At 37.0% G+C, this 17,820-nt stretch overlaps 1 protein-coding gene across 4 annotated transcripts in view; it reads left to right on the top strand.

The window, feature by feature from the left end:
• The window catches only part of NKAIN2 (sodium/potassium transporting ATPase interacting 2), a 551,406-nt gene that overhangs the window by 453,369 nt on the left and 80,217 nt on the right, over positions 1 to 17,820 (top strand). For all 4 annotated transcript variants that reach the window (XR_009729245.1, XR_009729244.1, XR_009729246.1 and 1 more), the window contains one exon: positions 14,999 to 15,199. Coding sequence is in view for 1 of the 4 variants with exons in the window: in XM_061378426.1 (XP_061234410.1) it covers positions 14,999 to 15,199 (201 nt within the window). In the remaining 3 variants the exon portion in view is untranslated. The remainder of the gene's footprint in view (positions 1 to 14,998; positions 15,200 to 17,820) is intronic.

The following is a 17,820-nucleotide window of genomic DNA, read 5'->3' as shown; positions in this document are numbered from 1 at the left end:
ACCTAAGAAGGGGGAAAATTTTTATAGAGTCATTCACTTAAAATTACTTCTGTCAACAAGGCTCCCTTTTCTTGTGTTAAAATTGCTCATATCTGTCAGAAAACTCCAGGGAAAAGTGTTATATTTAAATTCAGTTATGTCTTTACATGTTGGATACTTCCAATTATTATATTAAATACATTAAATCTCAGTGGAATGACTGGTGATGTGTGTTACATATTTATAAATGCTATGTATTCCCAGAACCATGCTTTCAGTCATTAGAATCATAGATTTACATTCCTGAATGATTCAGTAGGTCAGTTAGTCCATGTCCCCAGCCTAAATATGTGTGAAAACATAACAGAAGTTTCTATCTTGTTTTTAAACACCAGCAATAATAGATCGCATACATTCCTTAGGCAGTCCTTTCCTGTGATTTCCTCTCCCTTGGCTTCAGAAACATTTTTTTCAAGATCTAATTTGTTTCCTCTTTGTAATGTACTGTAGTTCCTGGGCCAGTGATGGATGTTTCTCCATTAAAGGCAGGGAAACAGGTTAGTTACACTCTCAGTGTTCCCTCTTCTGAGCTAGGAAACCCCAGTTCCTTCTATCTTTCTTCACAGGACTTGTTTACAGATAATCTGCCCATTCTGATTGCTCCCCTTCAGCTCTTCTCCAGTCAGGCCACAGTTTTACATAAAGTCTTTTGAGTTGAAGCCTTGTCAAAACTAGAGCTTTTGAACCATGTTAACCTTCCACTCCCTTGTGAGAGAGCAATGCCCAGGCTGTTGCTACCCATCCTGTGTTTGCGCATTTAGTTATTTCAACCTAAGTGTCGTACTTTCCATTTGTCCTTACTGAATAACACTTTCTACGACAAATCTTAGGTTTCTCAAGATTATTTTGAGTACTAGTTATTTTCTCAAACATACTTGCAGTCTCTCAGAGTACATTCAGTAAGCCTTTTCCCTTTTAAATCATTTGTGTAATTAATCAAAATACAATAGTATTGGACCCGCAACAGAGCACGGCATAGGATCATTTGATACTTCTTTCCATTGTGGACATGAACTATTGAAATTTCTCTCTAGATACAGTTTTTGTTTTGCAGAATGCTTTATGGGTATGCCAGAACAAAAATGGTTTTGACATTAAACTTTTTCTCATATGACATTCTTTTCAGTGTGATAAGGAATTGCAATAAATTTACCAAAATCAGCAGGAAAACCATACCCAGAAAAAAAAGATACACACATCACCACCATCAATATAGAAAGATATATTAATAGATTCAGTGTACCTCTTGGAAACTGTTTATCTGAATGTCTGGTCTCAATGTAACAAATTTAATCTGCCATCTGTGAGAATCCCATTAATTCAATGAAATTATTGTCAGAAAAAAAAAGAAATAAATTATGAATTTATCTTACATTAAGCTGTAAATCTCTACAGGTTAAAAGAAAAAATATCAAAAAAATATGAGGCTAAATTAATGATGAAGTTTTACAGGATGTTGCGCACTCAGCTCAGGTGATAGTGTGCATTTAATACTATATTGTAGTGCTGAGTTTCACTAGGGCAGAATCAAGGAGTTTGTCATTTCCTAACCTTTGAGGACTAAACTATGGCTTCATTTTCAGGCTTAACTTTGCCATTCATTTTTGAGATTAGATCCTTTTTTTATTTAAAAGATGTGCTAAATCCTTAAATGTAATAATTCTGTACAGATCACTCTTTCAGAACAACAGGAAGCCTGTACTTTAGGCTGGAAGCATAGAGGGCTTTACTGTTACCTTCTTTGGGCAAATTCAACTCCCACTGAAGTCAGAACTGCACTAATGCACATTGTAGAAAACTGCTCTGGTACTAGGAATTCAGTGAAGCTTTTATAATTGAAACATTTTTGTTCAAGAAAGAAAAAAATATCAGTGATATTGTTGTAAAAGCTGTGTGTGTTTGTGCAAAGAAAAAGATCCCTCTTAAAAGTAATTCAGAAGTTTTACTCCAAAGAAAGAGACAGCACATGTGGTATACTGCTGGCACTTCATACTGAAGTGATTATATAGATACTGCAAAAATTAATTATTTATTGAAGTTTCTATATATTTCCACCGGGCAGATACATATTTCCTTGAAAATATTTCTAGCCAGTCTATATTAAATAAGCCAGATATACTATGTTTACTCCTTGACCAAAAATGAACTCTGCTTCTTTGAATTCGCAATGTTTTGCAATATTCTTAAGCACCAGGAAATCAAAGAAGAGTTCTTTGTATCATTCTTCCCTCTGCAACTGTTCTATTGTGTATACCAGTTTTCCAATTCTGAGTAATAACAGCATTGATCTTCTAACATCTTGACAGTGGAGTTCCTCTAATTCTACATTAGCACTAAACACAAACAAAAAATATAGTATAAGCAGCCCCAAGAGAAGCGTCAACCAGATTTCTGCATTTCCCTCGGCTAAATCAGCTCCTGAAAACTTAATTTAAGAAACTGACACAGACACTACAGTTAGAATGGTAAATCTACTCCCCGTCAGCTTCTTAAATGAAGTTTTCAATCACTGATTCTGTCTGCTGAGATAGAGCTCTGTTTTAGTTACTCCTCTCAAACTACCCTCATTACAGATCATTGCTCCTAGTGTTTCATCTTAATCCTGGCTGGAAACTGAAGGGTCTTTGAATACAGAGCTGGATACTGAAGAGGGGTTTTTAAAGTGAAATTTTAGTCAGCCAGCATGAAGTGCTTGCAAATAAAATGTGCACCCATAAGTACTGTGATAATATGATTCAAATGGAACAAATGCAGTGTTTTGAAATAAGTTCCCTAAATCTATGAGCACTTTCATTTTTTGTGATATTTCATTGGAAGACCCCTAATTTTAGCTGCATCATTAAAAGTCTCTACAGAATCTCTGGGGCCAATATTCATCCCACTCCAATGTAACCTTTTCCATCCCCATCTCACTGAAGAGACTCGTCTAGTTTGTATCAAGGCAGAAAACATGTAAGCTCAAAATCTATTCTTGGTCCTGGAAGTATGCTTTTCCTGCAGAGTAGCATATAAGTCTGATTTGAGTTGCAATGCTTTTACTACTACCATGCTCCCCAATAATGACAATAGGATTTTGAGGGATACCCCATAGATATTCATGCTGCAGGAAGACAATGCTTTCCGTAATTGGGGGCGGGGGGGGTGTTGGGCTGGTTTTTGTTGGATTTTTTTTAAGAACTTAAACAAAAGTTCTAAGTTTTCAAACAAAGGCACTTTAAATCACAGGATGATTTAGGTTGGAAGGCCATCTTGTGCAACTTCCTTCTAAAAGGAGGGCAAATTAAATTGTCATTTAATTGTTCGGGTGCTTTTTTGGTCAAATTTTGAGTATCTTCAGGGACGGAGTTTTAACCTCACCTCTGGGCATCTGTTCCAGTGTTTGGTCAGTCTCATGATTAAAAAGAAATAAAAATCCTTAGCTCTGGTTACGGTTTACTGTGTTCAACTTGTGTTTGTTGGCTCTTGTCCTTCTGCTATGGACCTCAGACAGGAAGCTGGCTGTGCTTTGCCTAAATCCTCCCATTAGGCAGTTAGGGGCAGCAGTAGCATCTCCACAAGCCCTCTGCTATTAATGCTAACCTGGCCTCTCCTCATATGTGCTCAAGTCCATAACCAGTTTGCCGGCCTTTGGGGAACTGGCTCCAGGATGTCCATGACTCTCTTGTATGGAGGAGCCCAGAACTTGATCCAGCCCTCCAGGTGTGCTCTCACCAGTGCTGAGAAGAGATGAAGGATCACCTCCCTCAGCCTGCTGGTGACACTTCTAATGCAGCCCAGAAGGTTGTTGGCCACTGGGAAGCCCAGGTCCTTCCTGCAGGGCTTCTTCCCTGCCAGTCAGTACTCAGTCCGTTCTCTTTGAGAAGCTAGCAAACTACCTGTCCTGTGTGAGAGTGGAGCCAAGGACCCCCCACATTTAATCTATCTTGGGACCAATGTAAATTTGAACTGAAAGGCAGTCTTTCCTTTTGCACAGCCCTGTGAGATGGAGCAAAGTATCCAAACGTAAGTCTTCAGTGACAGTGGAGTTGAGATGTGACATTGACTGTTACTGAACTATCATTAATACATAGCTGATCTAGGAGTTTATTTTTGAGGTTGCCTTCCAGATACCAAATCCTACTCTGCAATTAATAGGGGTTTTTTTGTTGTCTTTTATAAAATGCCTCTTATATATTTCCATTTTAATACCTGAAGTAAAAAGCATGGAAAAGACTGTTTAAAAATGAACTATTTGAATCAGTTGTCATTGTTCTTCTTTATATTAATTTTAATTTAACTGTTAAAAAGAGGGTAAAGCTTTTACAAGACTACACTGGAAAATACAATACCAAACAGCATTTGCTACATCATTAAATAACAGGGTTCATTATTTAACCACTATGTTTTCCACAAAATACCAGGTGAAAATATTTATAAGTAAGAGGAAAGAGAATTAAATCACAGGAAACAAAAGCTGATGTAAAGAACTTGAGGAAGAAACACTGTGATATCTGGAAAATTACTTGTAACCATCTAATAGCAGCATCAGTTCAAAATGCTGCTCACTGAATTTGCGTAATATTTTTTTTATATCTTATGTGTATTATAGAGGCCAATATATATGTTGTATGAACTGGTGCTAAGTACAAGATTAGCAAAATAGTTGGTCTTTCTATAGAGTTGATTTTGCCATCTTAAATTAAGTATTCCTGTACTATAAATAAAAACACACATATTCTCATATATATGTTTACTTGTCTGTTTTGTCAGCACCGCATGCTGTGAAGTCAACATGTAAAAGAGTGGCAGGCTATTCATCTATGTATTAGTATCTTAACCAGGTAAAATTGCTACAGTTTCTTTTGCAGTACATGAGGTACTTTCCTTCATAGCAGATAAAATAATCCAGCATGGCATTATAATATTATTCCTCAGGGTACACTTCTGAAAACTTTATAAACCCCATACATTTATGGAAAATTATGCACTGAATCTTTTTAAATGGCTTTGAATTGTTCTTAGGAGGCTGTAGTTTTCTAAAGCAGTGGGCATTGTCACATCTTAACAATATATCATAAGAGGAAAGGACATGCACTTCAAATGTTTGCTGGAATCAGCTTTTCTTATATTGTAGTTTGTTTATTAATGTAGATGACAAAAGTTTCTTTTTAGTCTGTTTCCATGAGACTTGTTATGTTAGAATAGAAGTTTTTGAATAGCTTGTTTTTTGTTTCCTCATCAGGGATTTGAGCCCATGTCACCTACGTTGCGTACGTGGGAATGCTAACATGTTCCAGTTTGCAAATGCAGCCTAAGCACTCTAATAAGTTTGAAAAAAGTATAACATTTTCTCATGAAAATGTAGAAACACATTTTTTGCAGTGTTATTCACATTCTTCCTTTAATTTTGAACGCTAGAACTAGCTGAATTGGGATTCCTGAGTAGTCTTATCATTCAGAATCATGTCAGAAGCACAGCTGTAGAACAGAGGAAACAACGCACCTTGTTTCTTAGAAATAATTCAAATAATTCTCAAATGCAGGGAGCAGCCAATATACAAAATATCTGTAATTCACTCTGTGTTCAAAATAAGTTAGATCTTATTATTTCTATACTTAGATAACAGTAGCGAATGATCAAATAAATTAGTTTTAATAAAACTAATCTTCATACTGAGTGACATAACACTACACCACAAAAAAGAGTGCAATTTCACCTGCTTTTAAATGAATTATTGCAAATTATGTAAATGTAAAGTGAAAAGAGTTTGATTTATCAAATCTAAGTATAGTCTTAAGTACTCTAATAAACACCATCACCTGCAAGGATGTAAATAAACTCTTGATGTACTAAAGTTTATCAGAGTCAAATAACATCTGACAAGTGTCTTTTTCATTGAAAATAAAAGTAAAAATAAAGAGAACCTTTCAGTGAGGAACTAAAGGTGGTTTTCAAAGTCTGTGGGATAAATATAGCTTGGGCAAAAGGAGCTGTTGTCACCCATGAGCACCAGACACTGTGACACAGGCTATCCTATGTCACCTGTTGGAGCTGCAGCTGTGCAATCCCTTAAGATTGATAGAAGTCACATCTAGGTGTAAAATATGTCAAATTAATGATCAAAAATGTCCTTACCATATATATTGAGCAGTGTTGCACTAGAGACTGCTACACACAGGTTTTGCGCACATTGTGCTGATTGTGTATTGGTGTGGCTTCACTGGTCTGAGTTTTAATTTTCTGGCACAAACTTGAAAGCTACACAAGTGCTGTACAGCTTCAGATCTGAATCTGATTGTGTGGATGATGTCTCTCAATCTGTTCAATAGTAGAATAAATTATAGTGAAAGAGCCTGAAATAGTTAATGCAGGAAAGTTATTCCACACCATTTCTTCAACTGAGCATAAGTCCGATATAGATATAGCCCACACTTCCATTTCTGCCTTTGTGCTTCCTTACCATCCGTGTGTAGCTGGCTTCCTGTACAACATCTTGTCTTGGTTCCCTAAGCAGCTTTTCACAGCCCTTCACAAATACTTGGCACTGTCTTTCAACTCAGTCCTTTCTATTGACTGTAGAGGAATTCAAACCACTTAAATCTTACTTAGATTGCAAGTGGATTGTGAGGACTAGCTATGTATTTTAAATTGATGTTTTAGCTCATTGCAACCTACCCACAGAAGTAAACCTTTATGAAAATATTCACCTGGGCTAGATTTTAACTGAACTGAGTAAGATGACTCCACATGCTTTTTAGTAATTTGCTGACTGATTCAGGCATCTTTATTCTGAAATCTTAATGCATATAAAATCACTGCTGTCTAGAAGTGATTAGACTATAGAGCACTGTGTACAACGTATGTTTATCGTCACCCTGCTATTTCATAAAGCCATTCTGCATGACAATGATCTCATGTTTCCTAACACCACTTCTGGGATAACAAAACTGCTTCTGTGGTCTGATAACTCTTCTGTTCAAGTCTGCTTACCGTTTCCTGCACACAGTGCAGGTGGTAAATTCTTTTAGATTTAACACCACAGGCTGATTCAAACAAAAGAATATTCTTCACTATAGACATGAGCTCCACCCTAGGGTCATAAATGGAGCTGTTTAAAAAAAGATAGGTGAGAATTATTTACATTTTAAACAAAAATAAAAAGTCATAGGAAAAACAAAGTTTTGTCAGTGTACACATACATTGTATTTTACAGCACCTATTACTATGCAGTAACCAACACCGGGGGATACTGAACAAACCACATGAGCTGGAAGTTCTTTCTGCATACACTCTGTAAACCTACTGATGTTTTAAGTTCCTACAACATACACTTCTTTACTACACCATCTACACCATCTTTCTTTACTAAATGTTGGACCATAAGATTTTACCTTGGACAGAGATGATCAAGCGTAGTATTCTTGAGGTGGTTCAACAACACAGTAAACCATTTACTCTAGAAAAGGAAAACATTTTAAGGGTAGTTATTTAATCCTGTTATTTCATTCAAAGCCTAGAACATTCTGGTTGCAGACTGCAGAACTGTGTTCCCAGCTCATTGGAAGCTCTGCAGTCTTTTGGCTCTTATCCAAATACAAGACGTCCTTGTACTTAGAAGGGGTTTATTTGTAATTAAGAGGTTATTTATATTTGTGTCTGCAAATGCTAAGCACTATCAATCTTTGTATTTGCTGGGGTAAACCAAGACAAGAAACAAAGCTCCTTTACCATTTTAAAAGAAGAGAGGAAAAAAATCAGTCCCAAGAGGCTAAACAAACATCTTTAAAAAGCATTACATCTTACTCACAAAAAACATGTACTTCAATACCACTAGTATCACTTCAAAGCAAAAACTTTACAAAGATATCAAGGGATCATCATGTTCTGATACATCAGTAAATATTTAAATTTCATGTTTGTACGTTCAGGTTTAATCCAAACTTTAGAATAGATTTGTCTTTTGGAATGAAAGAAGCTAGGTTTTGCTTCCTTATTACTTTATTATCAGGTTTTAATAAGACCTGGCAATAATCCCATGCCCATCATTAGGGACAGAACAACATATATCACCTGAGACTGGAAAATTGGCCACTAGAAAATACCCACATTAACAAAGTAAGTTTGGAGGCAAGCTGTTTTCCTCAGAGAATGGCAATTTGTCAAAAAAAGAAACTTCTCAAAACAAGGTATTACATTTAACTCAGTTTCCTTCAACAAATGTTCTCAGTTCCAGAATGAATACCTGATTACTCCACAGTGAGAAATAAATAAGTATCCACAGAGCTAGGTGCTACTCTGTGATGTGAGCGCCCCTGGTCATCTGCTTATTTTGGTGTATTTTACAATTGTGCATGCTTAAATCCTCCAGAAAGTAATTTTACAGGAAATTACAAAAATTCTACTGATCAGGATCTTTGCTAAATATGTACAAGTGCTGAATGCAGATTTCTATGTAATAGCACAGGGACTGCAACTTCTCTGTCCCCATGATAAGTGACATGGGGTTGCTGGGATGGGATTAATTCTCTTGTTCTTCACCAAAAGAAAAAAAAAAATTAAAAAAAAAAAATTAGTCATAATATTCTTAGTCTAAAAATATTCTGTTTAAATACAAAAAATAATCATGGGATATTAATAATCATTTTAACTTTTCAATACAAATGGAAAGTTTTTAATTTCTCTTCGTGATATTTTTCATTTAAGAACTATATAGGTAGAAACTTTTTGAACAAAGATGTTAATAAAAATGTTGATGCCACTGAGCTGATTAAATTAATATTCTGGAGTTCAGCAGGTATCTTTTTTTTTAATGAGTTGAAACAGAGCAGATTAGAATTGCTAGGTGTTTCAGTGTACATATTCCAATACTAGAAAAATACTAAGATCTTAATTAAGATAACCTTGATCATAGCTCTAACAATTTCATGAGATTATTGATCAGTATCATGTAACAGAATAGTAAGCAGTAATCAAAATCCCTGCATAGCAGTACCTGTGCTTTTTGAAAACTATTTTGTAGCATTTTATTAATCTAATACTCCAGTTTCACCAGGACACCAGAATCATCTCCTTCTTTGATGCTGGTATCTTTTTAACTAATTCTTTGACATGTTCGGAAGTACATTGAAAATAATCTAAGATACTTTTGGAATATTTTTAATAGAATACTGAGAAAAGCTAACAGTGAGACAATGTTTGCTAGTTTTCATTTATGAACTTCAGAAGTAAATATGTTGGGTAGTTTCAGACTGGGTAAATCTTATCTGATTAATGGCAAATACTTAAATCAAGCTGCATAGCCAATTTGAAATTATACTGTTACAAAACTGTTTTGTAAGAGAAAATTAATGAACAGGGCTCTAGGTTACTGGGGAAAAAAAATATTGACATTAAAGGGAAAGAATCACCACATGCAAAAAAGTGGAAAGGCTAAAAAAGAGTTCGCATGCAACAGGGCAAGAAAGATTAGGAACTTTAAATATCAATGATCTGCACACAATTGTACAATGATTATTTCCTGTATATAAAGTGTGGATTAAAAAGCAAAGGGTAACAAATAAAATATATAAATAAATAAAAAGCTCTATTTTGCGTCTTCAGTGAGGGCAGGTTTTTTTCTTTAGACAGGAAAAGGTCTGCTTACATGAAGAAATGGTACTGCCTGATGGGAGTTAGCTTTAGTGGACAAGTGAGATAACAGAAGAAAAAAAAATGCCTGTATAGGCCTCTGTGCATCTGAGGCACCGGCAACTACAAATGCTTTCAGACCCTGATCATTTTTTTATCACTGAAACCTTGTGTAATCACTCAGTCTCCAAGCAGCCTGTTCTTGCTAGTCTCAGTCTGAAAAATGAAACAAGTGGTTACATTGTTGTATTTGACATAACTTGTTCAGAAGCTTGGCAGGTTTGCACAGATTTCAGCAATTCCTAATTAGAAAAATGGAAGAAACTTATTTCCCATGACACAGCAAGCCACAACCATTGAAGTCAATGGTTTAATGGAATTTAATTTCCCAGAGTCTGCAAGATCTCGTGGAATTTCAAAGGGAATCACGCTGCCTGCTTTTTCCGTTGGTGCTCTGTTTAGGATCAGCTTCTGTAAGCTGCACCCAACAAAATCCATTGAAAGAGTAATGTATTGTTATTACTGCATAGAGATAGTATACTTACTAATATGTACTAGTAGTAACGCATTACACACAAAGCAATCTCCATTTTGAGCACTGCTGCTTCTTAATGAAAAGAAGATTGTATTCATTTGTAGCAGCTCTTGCAAAGCTTTCTGCTGTCATGTTCTGTCATCAGCGATCCTCAGTCAGAAAATGTCATGTACTGTGCAGTTAACCCCAGCAAAAAATTTTAGCTACCATACTAAACACAGGCACAAAACCGTCAGAGCTCAACACCTTTTACAAACTAAGCTAAAATCAAATTACAGACTTAATTTGAAAATGTCTCATCTTCTAATCTCTGAGATCTGAGCCTCTGAGACCTCCAAATTCTACCCTTTGTCTAATCCACCAGTCCTTCCCCTGACTACTTACCAGCACATCTTAAGAACGTTAACAAAGATGTCCTGCTAAGTATTTTCCTCTGGTGGCTTGGGTTTGGTTGGGGGTTTTTTTCCCCCTCCTTGATGAATAGCAAAATCTACTTTAATGCACCAATTTTCATTAACAGGCTTTACAAATACCAGCAGGATTTACAAAAGCAGCACAGTGATCATCAATAAAACTCATACAGATGTATTTCTGTGTCCATGAAGAAGCAGCTGTTTATTGAATTTAGGATAATGAAATCATCCTCAACATACAGACTGTGAACAACACTGCATAGGCATGCCCAGTGTGTATCAACAGTTCTTGTTAGGTTTCGTAGCTTCAAGGATTATCAGAGCATTTCTCTGCATTTCCCTGAACAATATTTGAGCCACAGATGTTGGAAAGAAAACAGACGGCAAATACACTGGAGAGTACAACAGATCCCCAGCTTCCAATATAGACTTTGTCTATGTCCACTAAAACTGTATTCAAACAATGAACAAAATAAATAGCAAGCAGAGTTTGTCCAAAAATAGCTCTAAATGTTTTCAGTTTAAGACATGTTAAAGGTAGCTACATCATCCCCTCCTCAGCTTCTACAGTTCGACAAGGAAATTCAGGTTCTTAACAGTTTTCTCACTATGATGTAAAACTTTTCTTTAAGTTGGGTGATCTTCACTAGAAAGCAATAGGAACTTCTCTGCTAATATGGTTGCATATAGGGGCACATGGTTTGAAGGTTAAAGGCAAGTTCAAAGCCCATAACAATTTATAGCTGAGATGATTTAACTGTGCAGCAGCTGACTTTGCAGTGAACAGGCTCCTTCTGTATTTATTCGTATCCCATCTATTTCTGGATTAGAATTTACAGTGTCTAACTTTACATGTTGGCTTGTCAAAATATGATTTCATTACTCTTACTCCAGCTGAGATCTGAAGGGGGCGTACAAGGGTGCTGGAGAGGGACTCTTGATCAGGCACTGTAGCAACAGGACAAGGGGTAATGGGTTTAAACTTAAACAGGGAAGATCAGGTTAAATATAAGGAAGAAGTTCTTTACTGTGAGGATGGTGAGGCACTGGAATGAATTGCCCAAAGAAGTGGTGAATGCTTCATACCTGGCAGTGTCAAGGCCAGGTTGGATGGAGGCTTGGGCAACATGGTCTAGTGTTAGGCATCCCAATGGCAGGGGGGTTGGAACTAGATGATCCTGGGGTCCTTTCCAACCCTAACTATTCTATGATTCAATGTTCCCTAATCTTACCATAGCCAGATTTCATATCTGCTTAATGTTTTGCTTTCTGAAGTTCACCGGTTTTAACTGGTTCAATATGTGATAGCTAAACTTCTTGAAAGCCTTCTTAGCCACATTATTCACAGTTTAAGATTTCAGTAGAATTTATTTCGGTTTACTATTGTAAGAAAAGAATGTAACCTTTCTGTGACAGGTATCAGGTCTATTTTATAAGCACAGGAAGCAACACAGCATTTCACTAATTACTTGGAGATAGAAATAGGATATAGATGTGATAAAGTCCCATAATTTTTTACTGGTAAACACTAAAAGACTATTCCTTAACAAAACAAGATTAGTCCTAATCACAGCATTCAACTTAACTGCCTAAAGATGATTTGAGGGCAAGGGAATTTTCTAAATGTAACAAATCATTTCAGAAAATCATCTGGGATGTATTCAGGGATGGAAGAAAGATGGACTTTATAAAGTTTTATTTACAATTACAATTACATTACAAATATCATAAATATTTTAATGTGTGATTATATTTCCTGAGTAACATGGGAATTAACTTGTGCTTCTAAACTGTAAACCTTTGGATTACTGCACCCTTTGAAAGCAAACATAACTGTCTCTAGAGCAATGATGCTCTAACCACAGTTTTGATTTTTATATTTAGCTCCTCCTGATCCATTTTAACTTCATCTGGCAGATACATAACAAATACTCAGTTCCTGCAAGCCAGTTTATCCCTTCGTTTTTCAAGGAATACATTTTTCATCCGTTGCCTGCACTTCATAAAATATTTTAAGTCCATCATGATTCTTCTGAAGGTACTGCAAGTACTAAAATAAAGTCAGACAATAAGTCCTATTCATTCATACTGCATCTCTGGTAAGAGACTAGAGGTTAAGAATTTTCCATGGTAACTAGAATGGCTTAAAGATCTTCTGACAATAACATGATGGATTCCAATTTTAGTCATTCAGGAATAAATTTACTCTAAGATACCTTTCTTCCACTTCTTACACTAGGTGAGAAGGCCAGTTTGCTACTGAGGGGCCATAACAGCCCTGACTCCTGAAAGGACAATAGTATTCTGGCTGGGATGTGGAAAAATGCCCATTTCCAAAAAACATCTGGCAGATACTTTCCAGTGTCTGCAGCTTTGATATGGAGGGGTCCAGAGAAAGGAAAATTTTGCTGTGGGTGAAGACTTATAGCCATAGTAAATGTATCCATTCTGGGGGAAAATTGCGTAGTTTATACAAATGTTCACTGTTGCTTTGATCACCTTCATAGAATCATAGAATTGTAGAATGGTTAGGGTGGGAAAGGACCTTGAGGTCACTTAGTTCAAATCACCTGCCACAGGCAGGGACACCTTATCCTAGAGGCACCCAAGGCTCTGTCCAACCTGGCCTTAGACACCGCCAGGGATGGAGCATTTATCATTTCTCTGGGCAACCTGTTCCAGTGCCTCACCACCCTCACAGTAAAGAATTTCTTCCTTATATCTAACCTGAACTTTCCCTGTTTAAATTTAAACCCATTACCCCTTGTCCTATTGCTGCAGTGTCTGATCAAGAGTCCCTTTTTCAAATGCTTGAAGTTAGTTGCATGATTAAATTCATGTGAAGCTTCATACATTTTCTCATACAGCTTATTGTTTGCTGGACTGGGCTGTTGTGAGAATGTAGGGTAATTATTCATCACAAAAATATTTATGAACCTTCCTGAACCATCTGACAGCTGGGTGTGTTTATAGAGGATAGGAATTTATTTTTTTTAAATGTACAGTTTCTGCACTTTTAAAGAAGAACTGCAGCTTAAAGAAAAAACTTTCAGCTACACTAATGTTGAGTGCAACCACAGATCAATTGACCTGTCAGGCATGACATTATCCGAAACCTCTCTGGATGGACTTGCCTTTGCATGAGTTAGAGCAAAAAAGGAAACTAAGTGGGACTGAAAAAAAGACAATTTTTGAAGGAAGGAAAATGTGTATGCAATGTATCTGCTACAGAATGATATGCTATTCCTTTTGCCATGGTAAACCTAATTAAATAATTACATTCTAAAATCTTTATGAGAATCTTAATTATTAATGTCATCAACAGACTAAAAAAATGTAGGTTAGGTGTGGGGAGAATTTGGCTTTGCAAAGACATTACTTACAAGCAATTTTTTTGCATGACTGAGCACATGTGCACACAGACCAGATACTCACGCTTTACAATGAGGTTAAACTTACAAATTATTTATAAAGGGATGGTAAACTCCGTAAGCTATTACAGAATCCACAGAGTACATAGTTTTTTTATAACTATGTAAAATACCCTCAAGTAATGTGCAACCAAGTATAATTTATGGAAGTCATACATGTAGTGTTGTTTATGATGTATATTAATCATTTAGTAATCCTTTATGAACTATTTATGAATTCAGTCTAAATGGAAAGCAAGCCTGACTAGTTACTCCACTGCACTAGCTGCACTGAAGTTTAAGGGTGCAGGCCTCTGTCATTCCTTTTTAACAAGCTAATCAGTCTTTAGACATGGCAGTATTCACTAGCTATTTCCTTACAGACTCCTAGGGAGTTAGAAATCTGAAAGAGGCATTACAAAGAGGTTTCACTTTTAAGCGTATGTACAGAATACTTCTTTTACATCTTCTCCAGTATTTCAGTATAGTTACCACAGGTCTGCTTCACAGCATCCCTGAGGTAAAACTCCTTAAAGATACATCTCAAAGTCTACTAAGTCTTGGATCCTGAGGACTCTTGTGTAATTTGTTTCATCAGGCCACCAAAATATTGGCCATATTTCTGGGTTCTGAGCAGAGGACAGTTGCTGTGTAAATGTGCAAGTCCATCAGTCCTTATGGCTTCCTCATGAAAATGGGCAATGTAACAGAAATGACCGATACAGTCTAGGCTATCATAATGTCTGGGAACAGATCACAGAATCATAGAATGGTTTGGGTTGGAAGGGACCTAGATGCTGGCTTGCAGGATTATTCTGCTCCAAAGCAATTCCACCTGCCAAAGTATAGCAACTTGTGCTTGCTGCAGGCAAGATCCACTTTCATGTGACAGTGCAGTTTTATCACTGCTTTTGGCTTCTTAATGCATCCTGTGAAATCTCTTGATGCCTGAGTACCATCCCAGTACATTAATTCTTCACTTGTTCTTTTGCAGGAAACAGATCTCATTCTGACCTTTAATATCTCAATGCATCGCTCTTGGTGGATGGAGAATGGGCCAGGCTGCACCGTGACCTCAGTAACCCCAGCACCAGACTGGGCACCAGAGGATCATCGATATATCACTGTCTCGGGTTGTCTTCTTGAATATCAGTACATAGAAGTGGCTCACAGTTCTCTTCAGATCTTCCTTGCAGTAAGTGTTTACTTACTTTACTTAGCTTCAGTTTCACCACGTTTTCTAGATTTCTTCTTGCAGAGCATCATTGCCAAAGTATTGTGGCATTCATTCACAAACCCTGGCTCTAAGTTAGTTTTGTTATGAAATGCAGCTAGTTTAAGACACAGGTACGTGAAAAGCTCCAACATAGATGTTTATTGCTCTTAGAAATGCTGACATGACACAGTTTTATTCCTGACCTCCATTTGACCATTGACAATGCCAAAATCATTTATAGCAGGTTACATTCAAATTACACTATGGGATATCAGTTGTGACTTAAGTTACAGGTGTTGCTGTGAAAGCCAAATTGAATAAAAAAAAGAAAAGCCAAAATGAAGGAGTAAGTTTCAAAAGATGAAATAGATTCACTGATCAGTTCACACAACCCAAAACTGATCAATTTGAATTTACTGGAGGAGAGTGGAAAGGTTTCTTTCCAAATAAACAAAATGTACTTGTATGAAAATCAAAATTGGAAATCTTCATATTTTTTTAGGAGGATAAGAAACCACTGTTGCGTTCAGAAAAATTATAATTAATGAAAACAGCTTTTTGGGGGAAAATTGATACCATTTTCAACCAATTTTGCCTTGTGTTATCTCTGACCTACGTGAAAAGATGACATAAGTGAATTACTGTAGGTATAAATTTAAAGCAGTGCCTCCAGGGATGGAGATTCCACCACCTCCTGGGCAATCTGTTCCAGTACTTGATAATCCTTAGAAATTATTACAACTATCGAATCTAAAGCCTCCCCTGGCACAACTTGAAGCCATTTCCTCTTGTCCTATCACTTGTTACTGGGCAAAAGAGACCAACACCCACCTGGCTACAACCTCCTTTCAGATAGTTGTAGAGAGCAGTCAGGTCTCTCTGAGCATCCTTTTCTCCAGCCCTTGGAGACATAAGACTTATGCTCCAGACCCCTCACCAGCTTCATGTCCTTTTCTGGACCCGCTCCAGCACCTCAATGTCTTTCTTGCAGTGAGCAGCCCAGAAATGAACACAGGATTCAAGGTGCGGCCTCACCAGAGCCAGGTAAAGGGGGATGATCACTGCCCTGGCCCTGCTGGCTGCACTGTTTCTGATACAGACCAGGATGTTGTTGGCCTTCTTGGCTGCCTGGACACAAGCTGGGTCATGTTCAGCCGGGTGCTGACCAACATCCGCAGGTCCTTTTCTGCTGAACAGTTTTCCAGACACTCTTCCCCAAGCCTGGAGTATTGCATGGGGTTGTTGTGGCCCAAGGGCAGGACACAGCACTTTGCCTAGTTGAACCTCCTGCCACTGGCTACAGCCCATCAATCCAGCCTGTATGGATCAGTCTGCAGAGCCTTTCTATCCTCAAGTCCTCCAAAGGAGCTATCCAAGCTTATTATTTTTTACCTTTTTTTTTTTTTTTTAATGTAATGAATGATGAACAAGAAACTCAAAGAATATATAGCCAAAGCTTAGTTGTGTTCCTGATGCAACAACGTTTTTTGTGTGTCTGCCTGTACAGAGCTGTGTTTCTAGATAAGGTCATTCTTTGCAAGCTAGGGGAATGGTTCAGAATAACAAACTGCTGGTAATTCACTAACTGTAGCTGGCTACAGCTGGATTTATATTTCCATTCATGTTATTGCGAAGGTGATTATCATAAGTAAAGAGCTACGCAGTGTAACTGTCAGTCAGTTTCAAAAACCTCATGCTTGCAACTTGACACCATTTTCACATTTCCAGTTGTAGGCATGGCGCTCTTTTTCTAATAGAAATTCTAGCATAAATTCACTATCATAGTAAATCTGGTGAAGAACAGAGAAATTACCTTGTACTGCGCAGAGGCATATAACACAAATTTAGAAGAGCAGATATTGCTAGGTTTTCAGTAAACTAGCTTTTGACAAACCTAAGCTTTAGATCAGATTTATCCCCAGTCAATGGAAAGAAATTAAACTTCCCTTTTAATTTTCTTTTATGGACACTCAAGTGGATCTTGCACTTTAACTGTAAAACTATACATTGCAACCTGCAAAATGGTTACTTGCTTTCTATTTGTATTTCTGTATGTTCGTGACAATGATCAAGATGATGTTGATCTTGGCTTTTTCATGAGTGGTAACATTGCAGCATGTTTTTAAGGATGTTTTCTACTGCCTGTGATAAAAAGTTACAAAGACATTCAGCTTCATTGAGGACCACTTACATTGGTCTTTGAAAACATTATACTGAGTGCATTTTGTACAGCTTGCCAGTAAGCTCACAAGGAATCCAGCTACAGAAGCTTAGGCTTCACATAGATGTATTGTTTGCTGTGGATTACTTACTGGAAAGAATATGACAGCTAAGATAAAAGCTATAAACCCCCCATATTTTACACTTTCTAAAAAGCAAGTCTCAAGGTGGGCCGTGGAATGTTTCAGGATTGCAGACACTCTGATAAGGAGGTACGGAATACTCATAGTCTCCGAGAGACCTCATCTCTCCAAAGGAATGTGTCCTAGAAGCTAACAGCACAAGATTGTGAACTATACAAATACCGCTGCTAATTTTGTGCAAGTCAACAAAGATTTTAGGGTTTTAAGAGTAACATTTTGAAGAATTTTAATTTCTTC

Source organism: Neopsephotus bourkii, unplaced genomic scaffold (genome assembly GCF_033783945.1).
Source record: "Neopsephotus bourkii isolate Nb327-2 ecotype Australia unplaced genomic scaffold, CSIRO-AGI_Nbou_v1 NB_1765, whole genome shotgun sequence".
In the NCBI taxonomy this organism is placed as follows: Eukaryota; Metazoa; Chordata; class Aves; order Psittaciformes; family Psittacidae; genus Neopsephotus; species Neopsephotus bourkii.
This window is presented reverse-complemented; position numbering and strand designations above follow the sequence as displayed.